This window comes from Lonchura striata, chromosome 20 (genome assembly GCF_046129695.1).
Source record: "Lonchura striata isolate bLonStr1 chromosome 20, bLonStr1.mat, whole genome shotgun sequence".
NCBI lineage: Eukaryota > Metazoa > Chordata > Aves > Passeriformes > Estrildidae > Lonchura > Lonchura striata.
The window spans coordinates 7,350,093-7,367,849 of NC_134622.1; the positions used below are offsets into that span (position 1 = coordinate 7,350,093).

A 17,757-nucleotide genomic window follows, 5' to 3' on the forward strand; every position below is an offset into this window, starting at 1 on the left:
TCTCTCCCTGCCAGAGAAGTGTGAGTAATTACAGCATGCGGCTCACCACCAATGTATTGCTACTTTTCTTAAAAATCCTGACTATGAAAGGAATCCAAGACTGACAAAGTGAAAAAATATGTCACATTATAATTTCCCTGGAAGAATGTGTTGAGCTGTAATTTCCCTGTCTCTCAGAAAAATTATGTCACTATTAGCACTCAGAGAGATTTAGTTTCTTTTTCCAAGATTAAGTCACTGTACAAAGCACACACTTAATCCCATTTTATGGCAGGAAACAGACGGGCATTATTAGCAGATAATCTTGGTTAGCTCTTGGATGTTTTCTTTCACTTTCAAAAAGTCAGATCCCAAATTGCCAGGCTGGCTTGTTAAAACAAAGCTGTAGTGCTAATTAAAGTCATGTTTAAAATGAGATCAAGGAAGAAAATACAACAATTCTTTTTTTCCCAGAGCCAACATTTGGTGATTTCGCAATGAACTTCCAAAGTAAACCCAATAATGATGAAGGTTAAAATACAAAATAATAGCTAGTCAAGAAGATTAACAAATTCTTCTGTGAACAAAGCTGCTAAGACTTCATTCTCAATTGGTTTATAATAAAAACCACCTGCCAATTTAAGGGGCAAAAAATGTGGGTTTCACAACTGGGCTGCAAACTCAGCTCCATCTCAGAAGGAAGTTGAAATTATTGGGTTCTGCACAAAGTTTGGTCTTTAAATTTTGAAGGTGATTTTTAAGCAAAACAAGGACAGAAGTGGCATTAAAACAGCAACTCTACAGTCAAAGTTTTTGAAGAAACATTCTTTTAGTGCTGTTTATGTACCTCATGTCAACACCACAGGTGGGAATTTCCATTCCCACTGCATGAGCAGGTGGGGAAGGAACAGAATCTCTCTCCTGGACAGTGATTCCCACGTGTTTGTAAAGATTGTGGATGTGGATAACCTTGAGGAAATGCTAAAAAATAATTCCCAAGACAGAAACAGAGAGATAACAGTGACAACTGCTTCAGTGGGACACAGGAAAAAGCACCTTCATTGCACTTCCCACAGAAAGTTCTGTTGTTTGCCTTGGTTTAGAAATCAGAATTTGTTACTTGTGGCAAAGTCTGGGGATTTTTAATAAGAGTGAAATTGTCCTAAATGAAAAGCTAAAGCTAGAATTGGTTAAAATTTATTTTCTTGGAAATGCTCAACCTTTATTTCTGGCTTAAAATATTCCTAATATTAGGAATTTGTTAGGCAACAAACTCACTCAGTGTAATATCACTCATATGATTCACTGTGAATTTTCTGTGAGACTGGAATTATTACATATATAATTTGAATTATAAAAGTTTTCAGGAGAGGAGCAGTTGACAATTCATCCTCTTGTGTTTAACCTCAAACCTACACTAGAAAAATGTCAGAAATTCTATCCACACTCTGCACTCCTGGGAACACAGTGACTTTCTCTTAGTTCTTTTATAAAGGGCATGTCTGCCACTCAAATTTCCCTTGATTACAGTAATATTTTTATGGAATTTCTCTTTTTTTTTAATGTCTTGAAAGGAGGTAGCGTAAAAAAGGAGCAGAACATGAATATTTCAGAGGAAACTCCATCAAATGACCCAAGAGTGCACACCAAAGTACAAATGATCTCATCACAACATATTAAATATATGACTGGCAATTCTGGGCAAATTCAATTCCTAAAAGTCTTTGTAAAATCTTCTGCACAGAAGTGACTGTTAGGAACAGCAGGTGAAAAAAAAAAAAAAAAACAAAAACCCTGTATAGGTGGTAATTATAAACATTCACTCTATTTTGTCTTTAAATTAACATTGTTTTCTCCTACAAATTTAAACAAAACTCAGAAATAAGTCAAACTTGCAACATTATTTAAGAGATATGATTTAAAAGCTCAGATACAAAAAAAAAATCAAGTTGGGGGAGGAATGAAAACATCTTTAAAACTATTTTCATCTTTAGTAATTATTGTGCTATAAAATTAATGGTCAGTAGCTCAAAATACTGCACAAATAATGAGGAAATCCTTTGTATCTCTCAAACTGATCAGTCAGCCGTAGGCTACTTGTATGATTTAATACACTAGAGACAAAAAATAGTGATAAAGCAAGCCTCACTGTGATAAGAATTACTACAAGCTACTACTTGTGTAAAATCAGTGAACTTGACACACTTTTGTAGCTACCAAGCTTAATAAAAACTGTGCTGTAACCTAAAATCACTGTGCTTTTTTTAAAAAAAACAAACTGCCTCCTCTCTCAGCAGTCAAAAAAGCCAAGCCAAATACAAATGGTGACACATTGAAAAGTGACCACAACCCCAACAAGAGCACAAAAACCTCCCTGTCCTTAGGCTACACTTGGAATTGTTTGTAGTCCTGTCTGACGTAGGCTGCGACTACAGACATGCTCATCATGACTGGAAATGGTATTTTTAGAAAAATTATTACAATTAATACACCTATCTGAGGCTAACATAGAATGTTCCACTTCAACTCACAGAATTAGACATGGAGACATCAAGTATTTATAGAAATATCTACAGACTGCAACTGTCTTTTATTTTTATTGTTTTGTTTTTTTTTCTTTTAATTATCAGTTAACTGACCTTCAGAGTAAGGGTTTCATGACAACAGGTCACCCCACACTAGTTTATTCTTGGTGTTGCTATTTCTTGGGCTAAATTGGTGCTAAACTTCTTCCAGAAAAGAACAGAGAACTCTTGCTAGTTTTTTTGCTGTGTGTTAAAGTTGTAGATTATTAGATTTAGCTTCGCCTGTATTATTATCTGAGGATAAACATTTTTAACAAAGGGGAAATGCTTTAAATGCAGATACAAATAGAAAATTGGAAATTCCACACTCCCCAGCTGCCCTAGACAATTAAAATGTTGCTCTAAAAAGCAGTGCTGAAGTCCTTATCTCAGTATCGAGCAGAGATGAAAAAAATAGACACGGGAAATGAGTGGCATGAAAAGGCTGAATGTTAAATAAAGCGAGAATGTTAAATAAAGCAAAAAAATTAAATAAAGATAAAATCCTTCTGTTTTTCCTGATTATTCTGCAAAAAATTGAAATCAGTGGAATGTACTTATGGAGGTTCATAAACCCACAATGCCATTTTACCTTCATCTGAAATGTAAAAGGAATGTAAATGCAAAAACACCCAATTAACACAGCTCTGACACTGAAGTACTGCTTTTCATTGCAGGTTTTGGTGTTTCCAAGGTTAAACAGAACATTACACAGAAAGATCGAAACTAAAGGATGAAATACTCAAGGAGAGAGCCAGTCTAAAGATGAAACTTGCCTTTGTTGAGATGTTTTGCTCGATATTTTCAACAGGCTGGACAAGTTAAATTGGCCTTTGAAGCATTCACAAAGAGAAACAACCACCCAAACCTCTGCCTTTGCATCCGTCCACTCCCATGGTTTCTCTGATTACATTCTTTGGGAAAGCAATCCTAAAAGATACTCGAGGGCAAGAACATAAATTCACAGAATTAGGACAAAACCCCTCAGGTCCCACAAGGCCATTTTCAAAGCAGACACTTAAAGAAACTTAGGGGAAGTGGCATCCAAAGATCATTTTTAGCTTAAAACTCCTGAAGAACTGGGTCTGCTTCAAAGCTCAAGAGAGATGTCATGAAACTCCTACTGTGGCAAAGAGTCCTTGGTGGGTGGATCCTTGTCCAGGTGACACTGCAGGAGCTGGAGGTTGTTGGGATCCCTGACGACGTCCAGAGGGAAGGGGAGGCCAGCGCGGGTGGGGCCGTGCAGCCCGTGCTCAAGGTCCTCCACTGTATGAATAATCTGCCTTGTTGTGCATCACCAGCTTGTTGTCTACAAAGTAGAAACTGTCCGACTGTGTCTCGTAGGGGTGCAGGATCATCTCTCGAACTGTGGGGGGGGAAACGGGGAGGAAAAAACCCAACACGATTAACGGGGACGCTCCGCGCTGGGCTCAAGCGCTGCTCAGCGTCCCCCAGGCAGCTGCAAAATCAGGAGGAAAACCAAAAGCCAAATGGGAATTGCCCAAACCACTCCTTGCTGGTGTCTTTTAAACAATTCAAGCGTAAGCATGGAATTGTTATGTGGGAAAAGCCCTCTAAGGGCTTAAAATCCAGCCTGAATTCACTAAGCCTTTGTGCCACATCCACACTTGTGGGAATCCAGGGCTTCCCTCTGGTTGCCCTGGCTGGTCTGGGACCCTGGCAGGGGTCAGGAACCCATGGACAGAGATCACAGACAGTGTCTCTGTACAGAGCCCCCAGAGACACTGTCTGTGATCTCTGTCCATGGAAAAGAGTTTTCAATCTTACAGGATGAATTACAAGCTCTGAGTGTTTGATATAAGCAATAATTAAGTGTGGCACGGGTGCAAAAGAAAAATTTTAGGATTCTAGATTAGGGGTCCAAAGGGGACAAGATGGAAGAAATTGGGTGTGCCTTGTCCTTTTTCTCCTCTTCATGCCCTCCATGTCTCACTGTGCTGTTGGCATTTTTCTGTTGGTTCAGGCTGGGGACACACTGTCCAACGTAGGTGACAGATATTGGCACGTTCTTGTAAATCCAGCCCAGGGAGTTTCTGGTATTTAATGTTTGTCACATCCCACTGAGGGCAGAGCCCCACACGCTGCCCTGCAGGACAGAGCTGGGCAGGGCAGCAGAACATGTGAGAGATAAACAGAATAAACAACCTGGAAACCAGCACAGACCAATTATGGCTTCTGCTTTGGCAGGGGGGCTGAAAGACAGAGACTTTCTACAATCTTGGAATCATCAATACCACAGATTCTGACACGCATTTTCTTTGAACAATTTCAGGGATGAAAAACGTTCATAATCCAAATATATTATGGCACCGTATAAAGGGAACCTCAGAACAAGAACCCATTACATTTTGAGTTGGGGTTCTTTTTGTTTTGCTTTTAAAAACAGTGATAAAACAGCAAACTCAAAGTAAATTTGTTCTGGCCTGACAGCACGGCCTCACTGTATTTTCCACAGACTGCAATATTAGTGCTAACACACACAATTAGTGGCTGTAAAGAGGAAAATCACAGAGATTTAGTGCTTGTGCTATTGTGTCTTGGGAGAGAGGAGAGAAAATAAAAGTTATGTTCATACTAAAACCTCTCAAGCTCACAAAATAGCACATCAAACATTAAAACAGATCATAACATTTAAGTTATCCATTTATTGGATGTCTTTTAAATCTTATTTTTTGCTTGTTTTATAACACAATTATCTTTTTTCTCCCTGATACCAAAGCTTCCCTTTTATGAATTAAAAAAAAAAAAAAAAAGAAACCCAAGCAAGTGCCTGCTGTGTGATGAGATACATCCTACTAGAAAACAAGATCAGTTTTAACACAGATATAAAAGGATGAATTATTCTACCCAACCCACTCTCTAGAGACAGCTTTTAAGAAAGGGCTCCCCCAAACCACCTCAGATGAACATCATGGTGTGACAACCCAGAAATGAAAGTTTATAACAAAGAGCTTACTGAGATCCTCCGAGAGCTGGGGGAATTCATAGATGTGCTCACAAGTATTCTTACTGCTGGGGATGCAGAAGCCAAATTCAAAATCAAAACTTTTCAGCAGCTGGTCACGGAAGTAGTGCCGCTCAATCATACGGAAATTATTAATGGGTTTGTCTCCTACTGTGAATTCCACCCTGAAAAAGAAGGGTAAAACTGATGTGAGCTTTCATGCTTCAATAAGATCTGCAATATTCCTGAAAGGCAGAAGACAACTCTGAAAAAAAAAAAACAAAAATACAAAGCAACAACACTAATCAAATTATTGTTTCCTCTTTTACATAAAGCATTCTACAGGGACACACCACAGCATTAGATAAACATCCTAAAGCTGCTATGGGCAGGGACACCTTCTTCTATCCCAGGCTGCTCCAAGCTCCATTCAACCTGACCTTGGACACCTCCAGGGATGCAGGGGCAGCCTCAGCTTCTCTGGGCACCCTGTGCCAGGGCCTCACCGCCCTCACAGGGAACAATTTCTTCCCAATATCCCATCTTGCCCTGCCCTCTGGCACTGGGAAGCCATTCCCTATGTCTTGTCACTCTATGTCCCTTCCAAAAGTCCCTCTTGGAATCCCTTCAGGCACTGGAAGATCTCCCCAGAGCCTTCCCACTTTATTTTGTCTCTTTTAGCATCAATCCCTTCAGCACCAGGCTGACTAAACCTAAAGTGACAGAGAAGGCAAGAGATTTGGAGACCCTCATGATAAATGAAAAAGCCCCTTGTTCAGTCAGCTTCCTGGTAGGATGAAGATGGAAGAGAGGGGTTTTTTTTCCCCCTAGGATTCCAGCTGTTTTCTGTGCCAGGCGAGGAGCAGGGGGGTTACTCACGTGGCTCCCACTTGCCGCAGCCTGAGGAAGGCCGGGGTGAACTGATAGCGCACGAAGCGCCCGGCGTTGGGGTCCACCTCCTTCCTGTCATTGTGCTCCCGCTCTGCAAAAGCCCAAAGAAAGCTCTGTCAGAGCTGCCCGAGAGCCACAAACTCAGGGGGAACTCTTGTGGTGGTGTTCTTGTGCCCCAGAAGCCAGGAAATCTCTCTGGTGCTGAGCTCACCCTCCTCCTGTCCTGAGGTGTCCAGCACTGGTCACTCAGAGATGGAATGTTGAGAAATGGCCCTTTGGTTTGAGTCATTTCTTATCTTCTGGATTTCTAGTCCTCATTACTGCTCCTACATCACATCAGGACTGCAGAGTGACTCTGAACAAGCCATTTCCCCTTAGCATGCTTAGTTTGCTGCCTATAAGCTACAGAAAATTTCCTCTCACCTGCAGGAAGGTGGGGAAGGGTTAAAAATGCTTGGCCAGGAAAAGAACAGCTGCCCTGGGTTTTTATCACCACTGGCAACAAGCAACATTTGGATGCTTACAAGTAACACCTAAAAATTAATCAAACAAAAAAAAAATAAAAGAAAAAAGGCAAATGTTCAGTTTGTTTCATTTGCCTGTTGGCAGTTTCTCCCCTTTGGAAATATCATTTTCCTGACTCCTCAGTGGGAGATGTTAAACTAACAGCAAAACTATGTACAGGGGGCACAAGCTGAATAACAGCCAAGAAAAAAAACACCCAGTGATCTCCTCCTCCTCCTCTGCTCCTGTTTACAACATCCATCTGTCCCTTCCCATCACAGATGGCAACAGGGAGAGCACAGCAGCAGCCAGCTCTGCTCACCCTGTTAGTACAAAGAGACACCTGAAAAACATCCCTGCTGCAAGATGGGGCTCCTGCCCTCCTGCAGTGGAGAGATTCTGTTACTTTTGGGAAATGTATGGAGTAAAAGGAGTGGGGAAAGGCAAAAGAAAGCATTTGTTCATGGAAACCTTATTTTGTGTGTGCACTCACCTGAAGCTGCTGGCTTGGTGATTTCAAACAAGACTGTGCCAGATTCCATGTCCCGGATTTTGAACCTGGTGAAGTCTATCTTGTAAACATTTTCCTCTGGAGTGCACAAATAATCTGCAGGGGGAAGCAAATTTAAATGAAGGCTGCCATGAAATACCAGGAATTTCTGGCTGCTCTCTGGAGGCCACACCAGCAGTGAGAGCAGCCCAAATGCATCTCCACTACTGCCTGTTTTAATTCAAAACTGATGTCTCTGAAGACAGTGTCAGGGCTGGAGACTCACACTGCCTTGCTAAGAGAGGACAGGGGAAAGAATTCTCTCCCCCAACACACAGAGGTCATCACCTTTTTCCAACCCTCTGCCAGCAACTTCTACATCCATTTCCTCCCAGACTAGTCAGCACCTCCATCACATCCCCGCCTTTCCAGTGTTAAGAGGCTTTGCCTGGTTTAAAAGCTGCCCTGTGGCAGAATGCAAGGGCTAAGCAGCTTTGGGAGCTAAGCTGACTGCACTTAAGTCCTCCCCTGTGCCACCTCCCTGCTCCAGCCCTCTGCAGACAAAGGGTGGCCTCCCCACACCAGGGCTTGTTTTCCTCAGCACTGAAAATGATGCTGAAGCCTTTCCCTGTGTCAGGAAAACAGGGAGCAGAGCCCCTCCCTGCTGTATCTCTGAAAGTTGTGGAAGCACAGAATGGTAAAGGTTGGAAAAGCCCTCTAATATCGAGTCCAACTTTCCACTCTGCGCTGCTGTGTTCCCCACTAAACCATGTCCCAAGTGCCACATCCACAGGCCTTTTGAACACTTCCAGGGATGAGGATTCCACTACTAAAATCCCCACAGTTTTGGCCATCAGCCTTGCTGTGCCCTGAGCCAGCTCCTGGCACAGGAATCATCCTCCTCCCTGGGGAAGGAGCACATACAGGACAAACTGAATGCAGCTCCAATAACTCACTTTACCCTGACAAATCTAAAGAAATGCTCTGTGTAGACAAGCCAGGTCAGCTTTCAAACAACAGCACATTTGATTGATGTAGGAGACTGATTCTGGAGGTTCCAAGGTGAAAATAATTCTTTAACATTCTAATTCAAGACACTTTCTCGGCTACTAATTCCTGCTGTTAATCTGAGCTAATCACTTATTTCTGTCTGCTTTCCTATTTCTGAAACTCCAACAAATCCATCCACCTGAGGCTCAATCACTGACTACATAAAAACAAGATACAAGTGCTCAGAGCTCAGACCTGCCCATGCCAACCCAACTTCAGCAAAAGTCTAAGAAATCCAAGACCACTGTGAGAGACTTCTGAGCTCCTGGGCACGAACACCTGGCACCAGCACTTTCCTAGAAGCCTTTTATTCCTTCCAAATATCCATTACTTGGAGAACTGTCCAAGTAAGCTCAGTACAAGGAACAGAGGTGTTAAATGTTCTCCCTGGACAGTTTTACTGCTCTCCAACAACCCCATATGGTGAATACTCAAAGGAATGCCAGAGAATTTGTAGATGCCCCATCCCTGGGAGTGCTCAAGGCCAGGCCGGATGGGGCTTGGAGCAACCTGGTCTAGTGGGAGGTGTCCCTGAATGGCAGAGAGGATGGAAGTTAATGATCTTTAAGGTCCTTCTTAAGCCAAAACACTCTGAGTTTCTACTCAGAGTAGTATATTCTATAAATGGGTGTTCAGGGAGAGGACAGTGCTCAAGGCATCCCTGGCATTTGGCAGGGATTTTCCCTTCCCTATCAACACAGCACAAGGAAAAATGGACACAAGCACCCAAACTGTCATGAAGAACAAGCTAAAAGCTCAACCTTTTTACTACCACAAGAAAATATAAGCCTGTGTTTGGTCAAATATCCCAAGAACTGCCCAAAAATCTTCCTTTTGTGTCTTTAACAAGATGACAGGACAGGAATTTAAACCCAGCCCTTGCCTTAGGCCCTGATGTTTAGCATTCCTCAGGGAGATGTCCTGCAATTACGCTGTGATTTTAGGCTCTGACACATCAGCCACCCCAATTCCTAACCTGTCCCACAACTTCCCAGCTCAGAGCACCAGCATGCAAAACACAAACTGATGGAAGCAGGCACAGCTTCCCCTCCCTGAGCCCATGGCTGTTCCCTGGGAATGCTGCTGGGAACAGGCAGCAGTCGCCAGGGAGCCCAGGACACCTTCCCTGGAGCAGGCTGGCAAATCTGAAGCTGCGTTTGTCTGCAAGTTAATTATTAAGTGTTTCTACTCCTGCAGAATTCCTGCCCATCCAGCACCATGGCAACAGCTTTATCCCCCTCCTTGGCAGCAGCGTTGCTGCAGTAACAGTGTCCATGACTCATCTGGAGCAGAGAAGAGCCAAGCAGAGCCTCCAAAGAGGAGTAAACCCTGGGTAGAATCCCCACCAGGCTCCTGCTCATTGATGTTTGCACCCTTACACTGCTATTTTCCAACTCTTTTTGCCCTGATAATATTTTAAACCCTTTTTTTGGTTGTTTTTTGAGGGGTTTTTTTGGTTGTTGGTTTTTTTTTTTTGGGGGGGGGTTGTGGGTTTTTTTGTTTTTGGGGTTTTTTGTTGTTGTCGTCGTTTTTTTTGGTTTGGTTTGGTTTCTTTTGGTTTTGTTGGGTTGTTTTTTTTTTTTGTTTTGGTTTGGTTTTTGTTAGTTTTTTTGGGTTTTTTTATCAGCATGCCATTGTACAACTGGATGCCATCCAGGAAGATCAGCTGCCAGAATACTGCGATCAAGTGGGTTTTTTTTCCTCCTGTAGCAGTGCCCAGTCTCCTAGAAAGGAAAAAAAAAAAAAAAAAACCCAGAGGAATATACATTCCTCTCAGTCTGTATTACATTTGTTTCTGCTATTCAATCCTGTTCAAAAATCAATCAAAGTAGCCACGTGCTGGTTTTTTCCCCCCCACACATAACAGGAGCCTGTGGCTGCACTGGAAGGTCTTATTGGGAATGGGCTGCTTGCAATTGGCAGATCCTTCTGCTTAGCTGAGCACTGTCAGATTTGCTAATCTCATCCCATATACACACTTATTTTTAAATTACTGTAGGGCCCAGTTGCCTACACTTCCGTGACTCACTTAAATGTATCATCTGCTTCCCTTATCCTAATTCACCGTCGCCACGATTTGGGGAAGGGAGGCAGCAGCCGTAGTTATTTTAGCTGGGAATGAGGCAGATCAAACCTCCATGGAGGGGATTCTTACAGAGAATGGTGGGTTGGTCTCTCAGGACACAATATTTTCTTGTTTCTTCCACTTCCCCTGAAGCAGGCTGTGCTGCTTCCCTGTTAATAACTGAACCATCACAGTGCGTCCCTGAGCTTTCAGTACTCACCTGATTTAGGGATGAAGGCATGGACACAGCAGCACTGCCATGGAAAACCCATCAGAGTGGTTAAGAACCCACATTTAGTAGTGTAAAAAAAAAGGTTACAAAAGAGGAGTACTTTGTACCCTTTCCTAAAGCTCAGGGGATTGTCATATCCCAGACCTCCATCCCCAAACTCTTCCTGAAAACAATTCACCTGGTATTAGCAGCCACTTCTCACTCACACATCACTATTCCTGATGGTGCCTTTCCAGCTTCCTCCCCATAACCTCTTGATCGTGCTCAAAGACCTGCAACTCCCCACTTTTAGAGACAATTTCTATCTTAAAACCTATCACAGTTGTGAAGAGTTTGGATCACAACCAACACCACTGTGGTGGTCTGAGGAAGCAGCAGAAGTGATTGGCTTCCTGAATTAATTAATGGCTCAATTAATTCCTTCCCTTTGTCAGAAAAAGTTATTCCAAAGTGACCCCTAACAGTTTGTTGGTCTCTAGCTTTGCTCTCAGAATCAGCAGGTGCTCCTTCCCCAATTCTGAGGTGGTACCTCCACTGCTGAATCCAGGGAAGAGAATTTTTATGCAGGAAACCTTCCTGTCCTCCCAAACCCAACCAAAATTACAAAATAAACCAGCAGAACAGCCTGGACAATGCCAGCAGGCACTGCCTGTGAACATTGGCACGTCCTGAACCCTGGTGTACAATTCAGGGTGTGTATTTTAGCAGCTGGTGTTACAGAGGAGCACAAAAGGTGAGGGATAATACAGAGCTAAATAACACAGCAAAGCAAACAAAGGCACTTTCTCCTCTTGACCTCTCCCTGTCATTTAAATGCATGAGATCAGGTTTGCTTCTCATCAGAGAAAGCTAAAATTTGATCCTGTATTTCCAAATTCCCTTTGCAACCACCCCACCAGGCCCACTTTATCACAATTTCATGTGCAACAGGATTCACACTCTTTGTTGTGCTCCTTTCAAGATCCCTTCTCCATCTCTGCCATCAGGAGGAAGCACGTGTCCCCTCTCACAGACACCAGGGATATTTCTGGGCTCATCAGAGTCTAATCTCAGATGGGGCAGCTCCTATTTTAAGGCCTTAAGAGCCCACTAAGGAAAGCAGAATGCACCTGGGGTGAGAAAAAAACTGAAAATTTGGTCCTGGAAATGGGTGTAAACCAGGAGGATACTGCACAAGAGACTGGGGCAACAGCAGTGGCTTGTACCAGGAATTTCTCTCCCCAGCACAGACAACAATAATTTAGGGAATGGATGAGAAGGCTCCTGTAGTTATGCAGGCCTATTTCCTAACATGCATTAACCACCAAGGTCAGGAGCTATTTTGAAGCCAACTCCCAAGACATAAGCCAGGTATAAAACCAAGACAACTGCAGAGGAATAGCCAGGAGCTGGAGATTAAGAGATTATCAGATTGAAGAGTCTCAGGAGGAAGCAAAAATAGCCCAGACCCCATGAAGAGGCCAAGCAGTCACGCAGGACACAGAGCAGGACCTGAGGGCAAGGCAGGGCAGGTTTCAGGTGTTATTGATACACCTGCCCAGACAACCTGGGTTCAGTTAAAGAAAAAAATAAACCATTTCCCTGCCCTCTGCCTCATCAGTTTGAGCCCTGTGACACCAAGCCAGCCAGGAAACAGGATCTACTCGTGTAAAATAGATCCCTCCAGCCCAAACCATGGGGTTTGGAGAACCAGAGAGCAGGGGGGCTGCACAGGGAGGGAGCAGCTGCATCTGACCTAGCACTGGAATTAGGCTGCTGCACTGTCCCAGAAGGAAAATCCTGCACCAGAAGGATCTCACAGGGGTTTTTCCACAGCAGAACATTTACTGTCAAGGAAGCAGAGGGATTTAGGGCAGGAGACTCCAGGCTGAGGCACTTCCCAAGGTCCCCAGAGCCCCTCAGTTGCCGAGTCCTACTGCACAGCTCACCAAGCTCTGATTTTTGTGGCAGCCTGCTCATCTCTTTTTTTTATTTTAGCTAGAGCTTTCCAGACTTCACCCTCTCACAATTAATTTGATCACAGCCCTGCAGCCTGTGGATGGAGCTGCTCTTCCCCCATTTCCAAGGCACCCAAACACTTTCTCCTGTCCCCTTTTCATGCTGATTGCATTCAGAGTCTGAAACCACATGCACAACATCAACTAAATGAGCTATTTTTGGGCTGAGGCAAAGCCAGGCTCTGCCCAGACCCTCAGGCTGACTCCCTCAGCTTTCCTCTTACCATTGCCACTTCCACCAGGGATGGCCCAAAGCCACAACCCTGTGAGAAGGAGGAATCCCACACCACACACACACCATGTGTGCTGCCCCTGGGAATCCTACCAGCTCATATTGTGCTGTGAGACTTTAGGAAACACCGAGCCCTGGAAAAGCTCACAGCCTGTGTGGGATGCTGAGGGAAGGGTCGTGGGGAGAGCAGCTTGGCACAGCTCTGGGATATGGTTCTGCAACAAGAAATCAGCACATCAAAACACAGCCACACATCACAGCCCTGGCCAAGGCAGAGCAGGGATTTATTAACCTCAGAGTTCCTAATAAAGTATATTCTCCCCATTAATTGGGGAGGGAAGTCATGGTCCAGGAGCAACTTTGAAGATGGATTCATGCACATCTGCCTCACATTCCTGTTAGTGCCTCCCTCCTTCCTTGCCTATCAAAACCCAATGGATTTGGAAATGGATTTGAACGTGGATCCTGGATGGTTTAGCTTTACAGGACTTGAACTGCTGAGGCAGAGGGCAGGGAGATGGTTTATTTGGGATTTTTTTCTTTAATTGACTGCAGAAAACTGGTATGGAAGTCCCTCAAGAAGGGTCTGGCCTGCCTAACCCACTGAGGCTGCCCTGTGCCAAGCTGGCCTTTAGCTAAAGCTGCCTAGAGAAGTCTCAGAGAAATCCCAAGTGGCAGCTCAAGGAAGAGATTACTTTCAGAAACGATTAAGTGTGTGCTCCTTATTTTTAGGGTTTGTTTTGAAACTGTTTCCAAGCATGTAATCAATTATTTAACCCCTTGGTTTCCTAAAATAAAATTGGCATTAGAATAATACTTAAAATGTAAGATTGGATCTTGTATTCCAGGCAAAGTGTGCAGATGATAAGCAGGGCAGCCTCAGAGGCTGGAGCTTGTCTTTTGTTACACATCTGACTCCTCTGATCCTCTGGCTGCCTCAGTAATTAATTGCAATTTGAACTGAGCTCTGCCCCACTCCTTTGCTAATCTTAAATTAATCACGTCATGAGCTTTTTCCGCTTTTCCCAACCACAGTTGTGTGAGCGAGTGACAAATCTCACTAATTGCAAAGGAAATGGTTCTCCAGCCTTACACCTGATCCAGCTGGAGCAGAGCCAGGACCAGCCTGGCCAGAAGGCCCAGATATCCCAGGGCAGCATCCCAGATCCACCAGGCTGGACCCAGAGTGCCCAGAAACGTTGCTGGCCCGGAGCTGCCAGGGAATTTAACATTGGAAGGACACAGAGTGAGCAGGGCAGTTCACACAACTCCCCAGTTAAGCTTATTAGAAGCACATTAAGAGCAGAGCCCAGCTGGCTCCTGTGGCTGCCCACAGAGCCACATCCTTCCTCGCCACCCTCCCAGCCCAGCCACCTCACATTCGGTCAGCTGCACCTACTGGAAGAGTAAAGTCCAGCTGTGCTGCCTGATGGAAAAGATTATTAGGGAGGAATTCTTTCCTGTCAGGCTGCTGAGGCACTGGCAGGGGCTGGGCACAGAAGCTGTGGCTGCCCCATCCCTGGAAGTGCTCGAGGAAAGGTTGGATGAGGCTTGGAGCAGCCTCATCTAGTGGGAGGTTCCCGTGTTCCTGTTCTGGGTGAGGCACTTTTAAATCAGGTGGTTTTTAAGGTCCCCTCCAAACCATTCTGTGCTACAGCCAGAACTCCACCTCTCCCTGGAAACATGGAATGCTGCTCAGAAACACAGCATGTGCTCCTGGTGTGAGCATTCCTGAAACATCCTGGTGTGAGCATTCCTGAAACACACCTTCCCGTGGCACCAAGCCCTGCTGGGCTTTGGCTGGTGAAGCAACCCTAAAACACAGCCAGCCCTCCCCAGGTCCCAGACAGGCCACAGTTTAGTGCAGTTCAGTGCAAGCTGAAGTGCTACTGGCCCACGAGTTTGAATAAAGATGGATTATCCTCTCTCTGGAACAACAAAGGGCACCCAGGGCACCAGGACATTTCTGTTGCAGCCCCACCACCAATTCCTCCTTCAACTTCTGCCTGTCAAAGACAGAATTGCTGCAACAGGGTGTGGTGTCTGCCCGACACCCAGCACGTCCAAAAGGTTGGGGTTGCTGTGAACTTCTCTCCCACAGCCTGGTCCTTCCTCCCCTTTAGCAAAGCAGAAGAGTGGAACAGTTTCACATCACTACTTTTGGCCATCTGTTTTTAAGGGTGTAGAAATTGGCAAAGGACATCGAATGCTCCAAATAATCATTAGGTGTTAAAGATCTGAAAAATATCCTTTGCTTTCTGTTGAACTCCCCAGGACAAAAGCAGAGCTTGAGAAGGAGAGTTGCAAAGTGTATCTATCACCGGGTGATAATATACAATATGCTCAACATGTATGTACTGTTGTTTACCTGTATCCCCAAACTCACCCAGGGTTTCAGGTGTGGAGAGCATTTCCTGGCTCCCACACATCCAGCAGGACAGGAAGAACTTCCCATGGTAAGCCTGGGACATCATCACACTGCCTGGCTGTGCACCCCTGGTAGCAGCAAGTCTCACAGCAGGAGGGGAACGCAACATTTTCATGCATTTCACATCCTCCCTGTGCTCCTGAGCACTCTGACCTGGGCTTGGAAGAAGCAGACAACCAGCTGTGCCCCAAGCCTAGCTCACCAGCTTAGCAATCCCTGCTCCCTGGGAAGGCAGGAGCTTACCAAGAACAGGCACTATCCATCCCCACTGATGCCACACGAGGTGACAGCAAGGGTGTGGGGTGGCCCTGTCCCCTCCAGACAGCCCTGGTGAGGGCAGGGACACGGGGGCTGCCATGAAGTGAGCACGCAGTGCTTCACAGGGCCATGGCTGGGATCCACCATCCAACTGAGGATGCTGGCAGGATGCTTCAGTGCCTGCTGCGTGCTCTCCCTGCTACAGGCAGGGGATTTCTGGGCAGTGAATCACGCAGCTGCACCAGCAGAGCACCTCAGCTCGCAGAAGGGCACCCAAGGGTCCACAGCAATAGCAGCCCCTCTCAGAGGAGCCTCTAAGCCCTTCCTGAGGGCTGCCACCAGTCCCTGCCGGGCTGTCCTCCTCCCATCCTGCTCACACAGCAGCCCCACGGGGCTGCCTGCACGCACCAGCACCCACAGCCGCATCCTTCCTCTCCAGGGCTCGTCACAGCCCAGCCTGTGACACAGAGCTGGCTTTGAGGCCAGCGTGCTGTGAGGCACAGGGAGCACAGCCAGACCCCAGGGCAGCCCCTCCGCCCTGACAGCCCAGAGAGACCACCCAAAGGTCCTAGGAGATGGAAAAAGGACTTCTTGGGACACCGGGGCAGATTGCTCCTGGCCATGGCAGGCCTGAGGCACAGGCGGTACCATGGAATGGTTTGGATTGGAAGGCACCTTAAAGACTGTCTGCTTCCAAACCCCTGCCAGGGGCAGGAATATCTTGCACCAGCCCAGGTTGCTCCAAGCCCCTTCCAACCTCATCTTGAACACTTCCAGGGACAGAGCAGCCACAGCTTCAATGTGCCAGGGCCCCACCACTCTCCCAGGGAAGAATTTCTCCCTAATATCTAATCTAAACCTGCTCCCTATCAGTGTGAAGCCATGTCCCCCTGTCCTGGCCTTTCCCCAGCCCTGTGTGCTGCTGTCCAGAGCTCCTCTGCCAAGCACAGCAGCCCCTCCAGCCACACACTCCCACCCAGCGCCCCCAAGATGCCCTCAAGACCACGGGTGTTATACTGGAGAGGGGGAAAATGGGTTGGGGGGCTGCTACGAAGTCCCCCCATGCTGTAGCCAGGGATCCGGCCCATCCCCTTGCCGTGGGCACAGGGTGGGAGCAGACACAGGGAATGGGGTGATGGGGAGAACAGTGATGAGCATCCCAACACCGACCTTCGAGCAGAGCTGGGGGGCTGCATCCCCAGCTCCGGGCATTGATTGCCCTGTTCTCCCGATGGTCCCCAACCCCCGGGGTGGCACATCCCGAGGCGGGCTCTGTCCCCGGCCGTGCTGCATCCCCACTTCTTGTCCCCCGGGAGGGGGGACCGCTTCCCCTTCTCCCTCTGGGTTAGCCCCCTTGAAAGGGGGAACGGCTCCTCTTTTCCCCCCTGTTTAGACCCCTCGGAGAGGAGGACCGGCTGCCCTTTTTCCCCCCGGGAAAAGCCCCAGAGGGACACGGTCCCCATCCTCCCCCCGCGCCATCCCCGGCACGCACCGCTGGTGACCCGCTGCAGCCCCAGCACATCGTCGGGCCCGATGAGCGCCTTTCGGCCCAGCTCCTCCTCGGTCCTGGCCGCCGCCGCCCCGGCCGCGCCGCTCTTCTTCACCTTCATGGCCCCGCCGCCGCCGCCGCCGCCGGTGTGAGCGGCCCCGGCCCCGCTGCGCGCCGCCGCACCGGGAGGGGCATCGCCATCACCGCCCCCGGCCCGCCCCCGGCCGCGCAGCGCCGCCCGGCTCCGCGGGCACGGGGAGGAACGAGGGCGGAGGAGGAGAGCGGCCCCTGCACGCCGTTCCCCGGCGATCAGGGCAAAGCCTTTCTGCTGGAGGAGGCCGGGGTCTCCCTTCCTGCGAACCCCCCCCGCCATGGGGGTCAGCCCCCTCGGGTGAGGTGAGGACAAACCCCACACCTGGCCCAGAGCAGGGCGACACCCGCCCCAAGCACCCTGACCGACACACGATGGACCCCGCTAAGGTGGGCTGCTCGCAGGGGCTCCACACCCATCGTCGGGATGGACTCCAGGAACTGCCCCCCCAGGAACTGTCCCCCCTCCCCAACTAAGTATTTTTGGCTAAATACCCGTAAGACAGGAGCCAGAGCCCATAAA

The 17,757-nt window shown here is 47.1% G+C and overlaps 1 protein-coding gene across 1 annotated transcript; it reads right to left on the minus strand.

Moving 5' to 3' along the window:
- Window positions 1-71: 71 nt before the first annotated feature.
- UNC119 (unc-119 lipid binding chaperone) lies at window positions 72-17,329 on the minus strand. Its single transcript, XM_021550872.3, has 5 exons — window positions 17,148-17,329; window positions 7,397-7,510; window positions 6,388-6,490; window positions 5,521-5,693; window positions 72-3,909 (listed from the first exon to the last, which is right to left on the minus strand). The coding sequence occupies exons 1-5, from the start codon at window positions 17,263-17,265 to the stop codon at window positions 3,797-3,799; spliced, it is 621 nt and encodes a 206-aa protein (XP_021406547.1). The 5' UTR covers window positions 17,266-17,329; the 3' UTR covers window positions 72-3,796.
- Window positions 17,330-17,757: the final 428 nt, after the last annotated feature.

Bases quoted from the DNA above. Each gene is read 5' to 3' on its own strand.
- UNC119 (XM_021550872.3), bottom strand. From the start codon at position 17,265: ATGAAGGTGAAGAAGAGCGGCGCGGCCGGGGCGGCGGCGGCCAGGACC. The intron at 7,511-17,147 runs GTGCGTGCCGGG...TTCCCCCTGCAG, and splicing joins GCTGCAGCGGGTCACCAGCG to ATTATTTGTGCACTCCAGAG. The intron at 6,491-7,396 runs GTGAGTGCACAC...GGGCTTTTGCAG, and splicing joins CACCAAGCCAGCAGCTTCAG to AGCGGGAGCACAATGACAGG.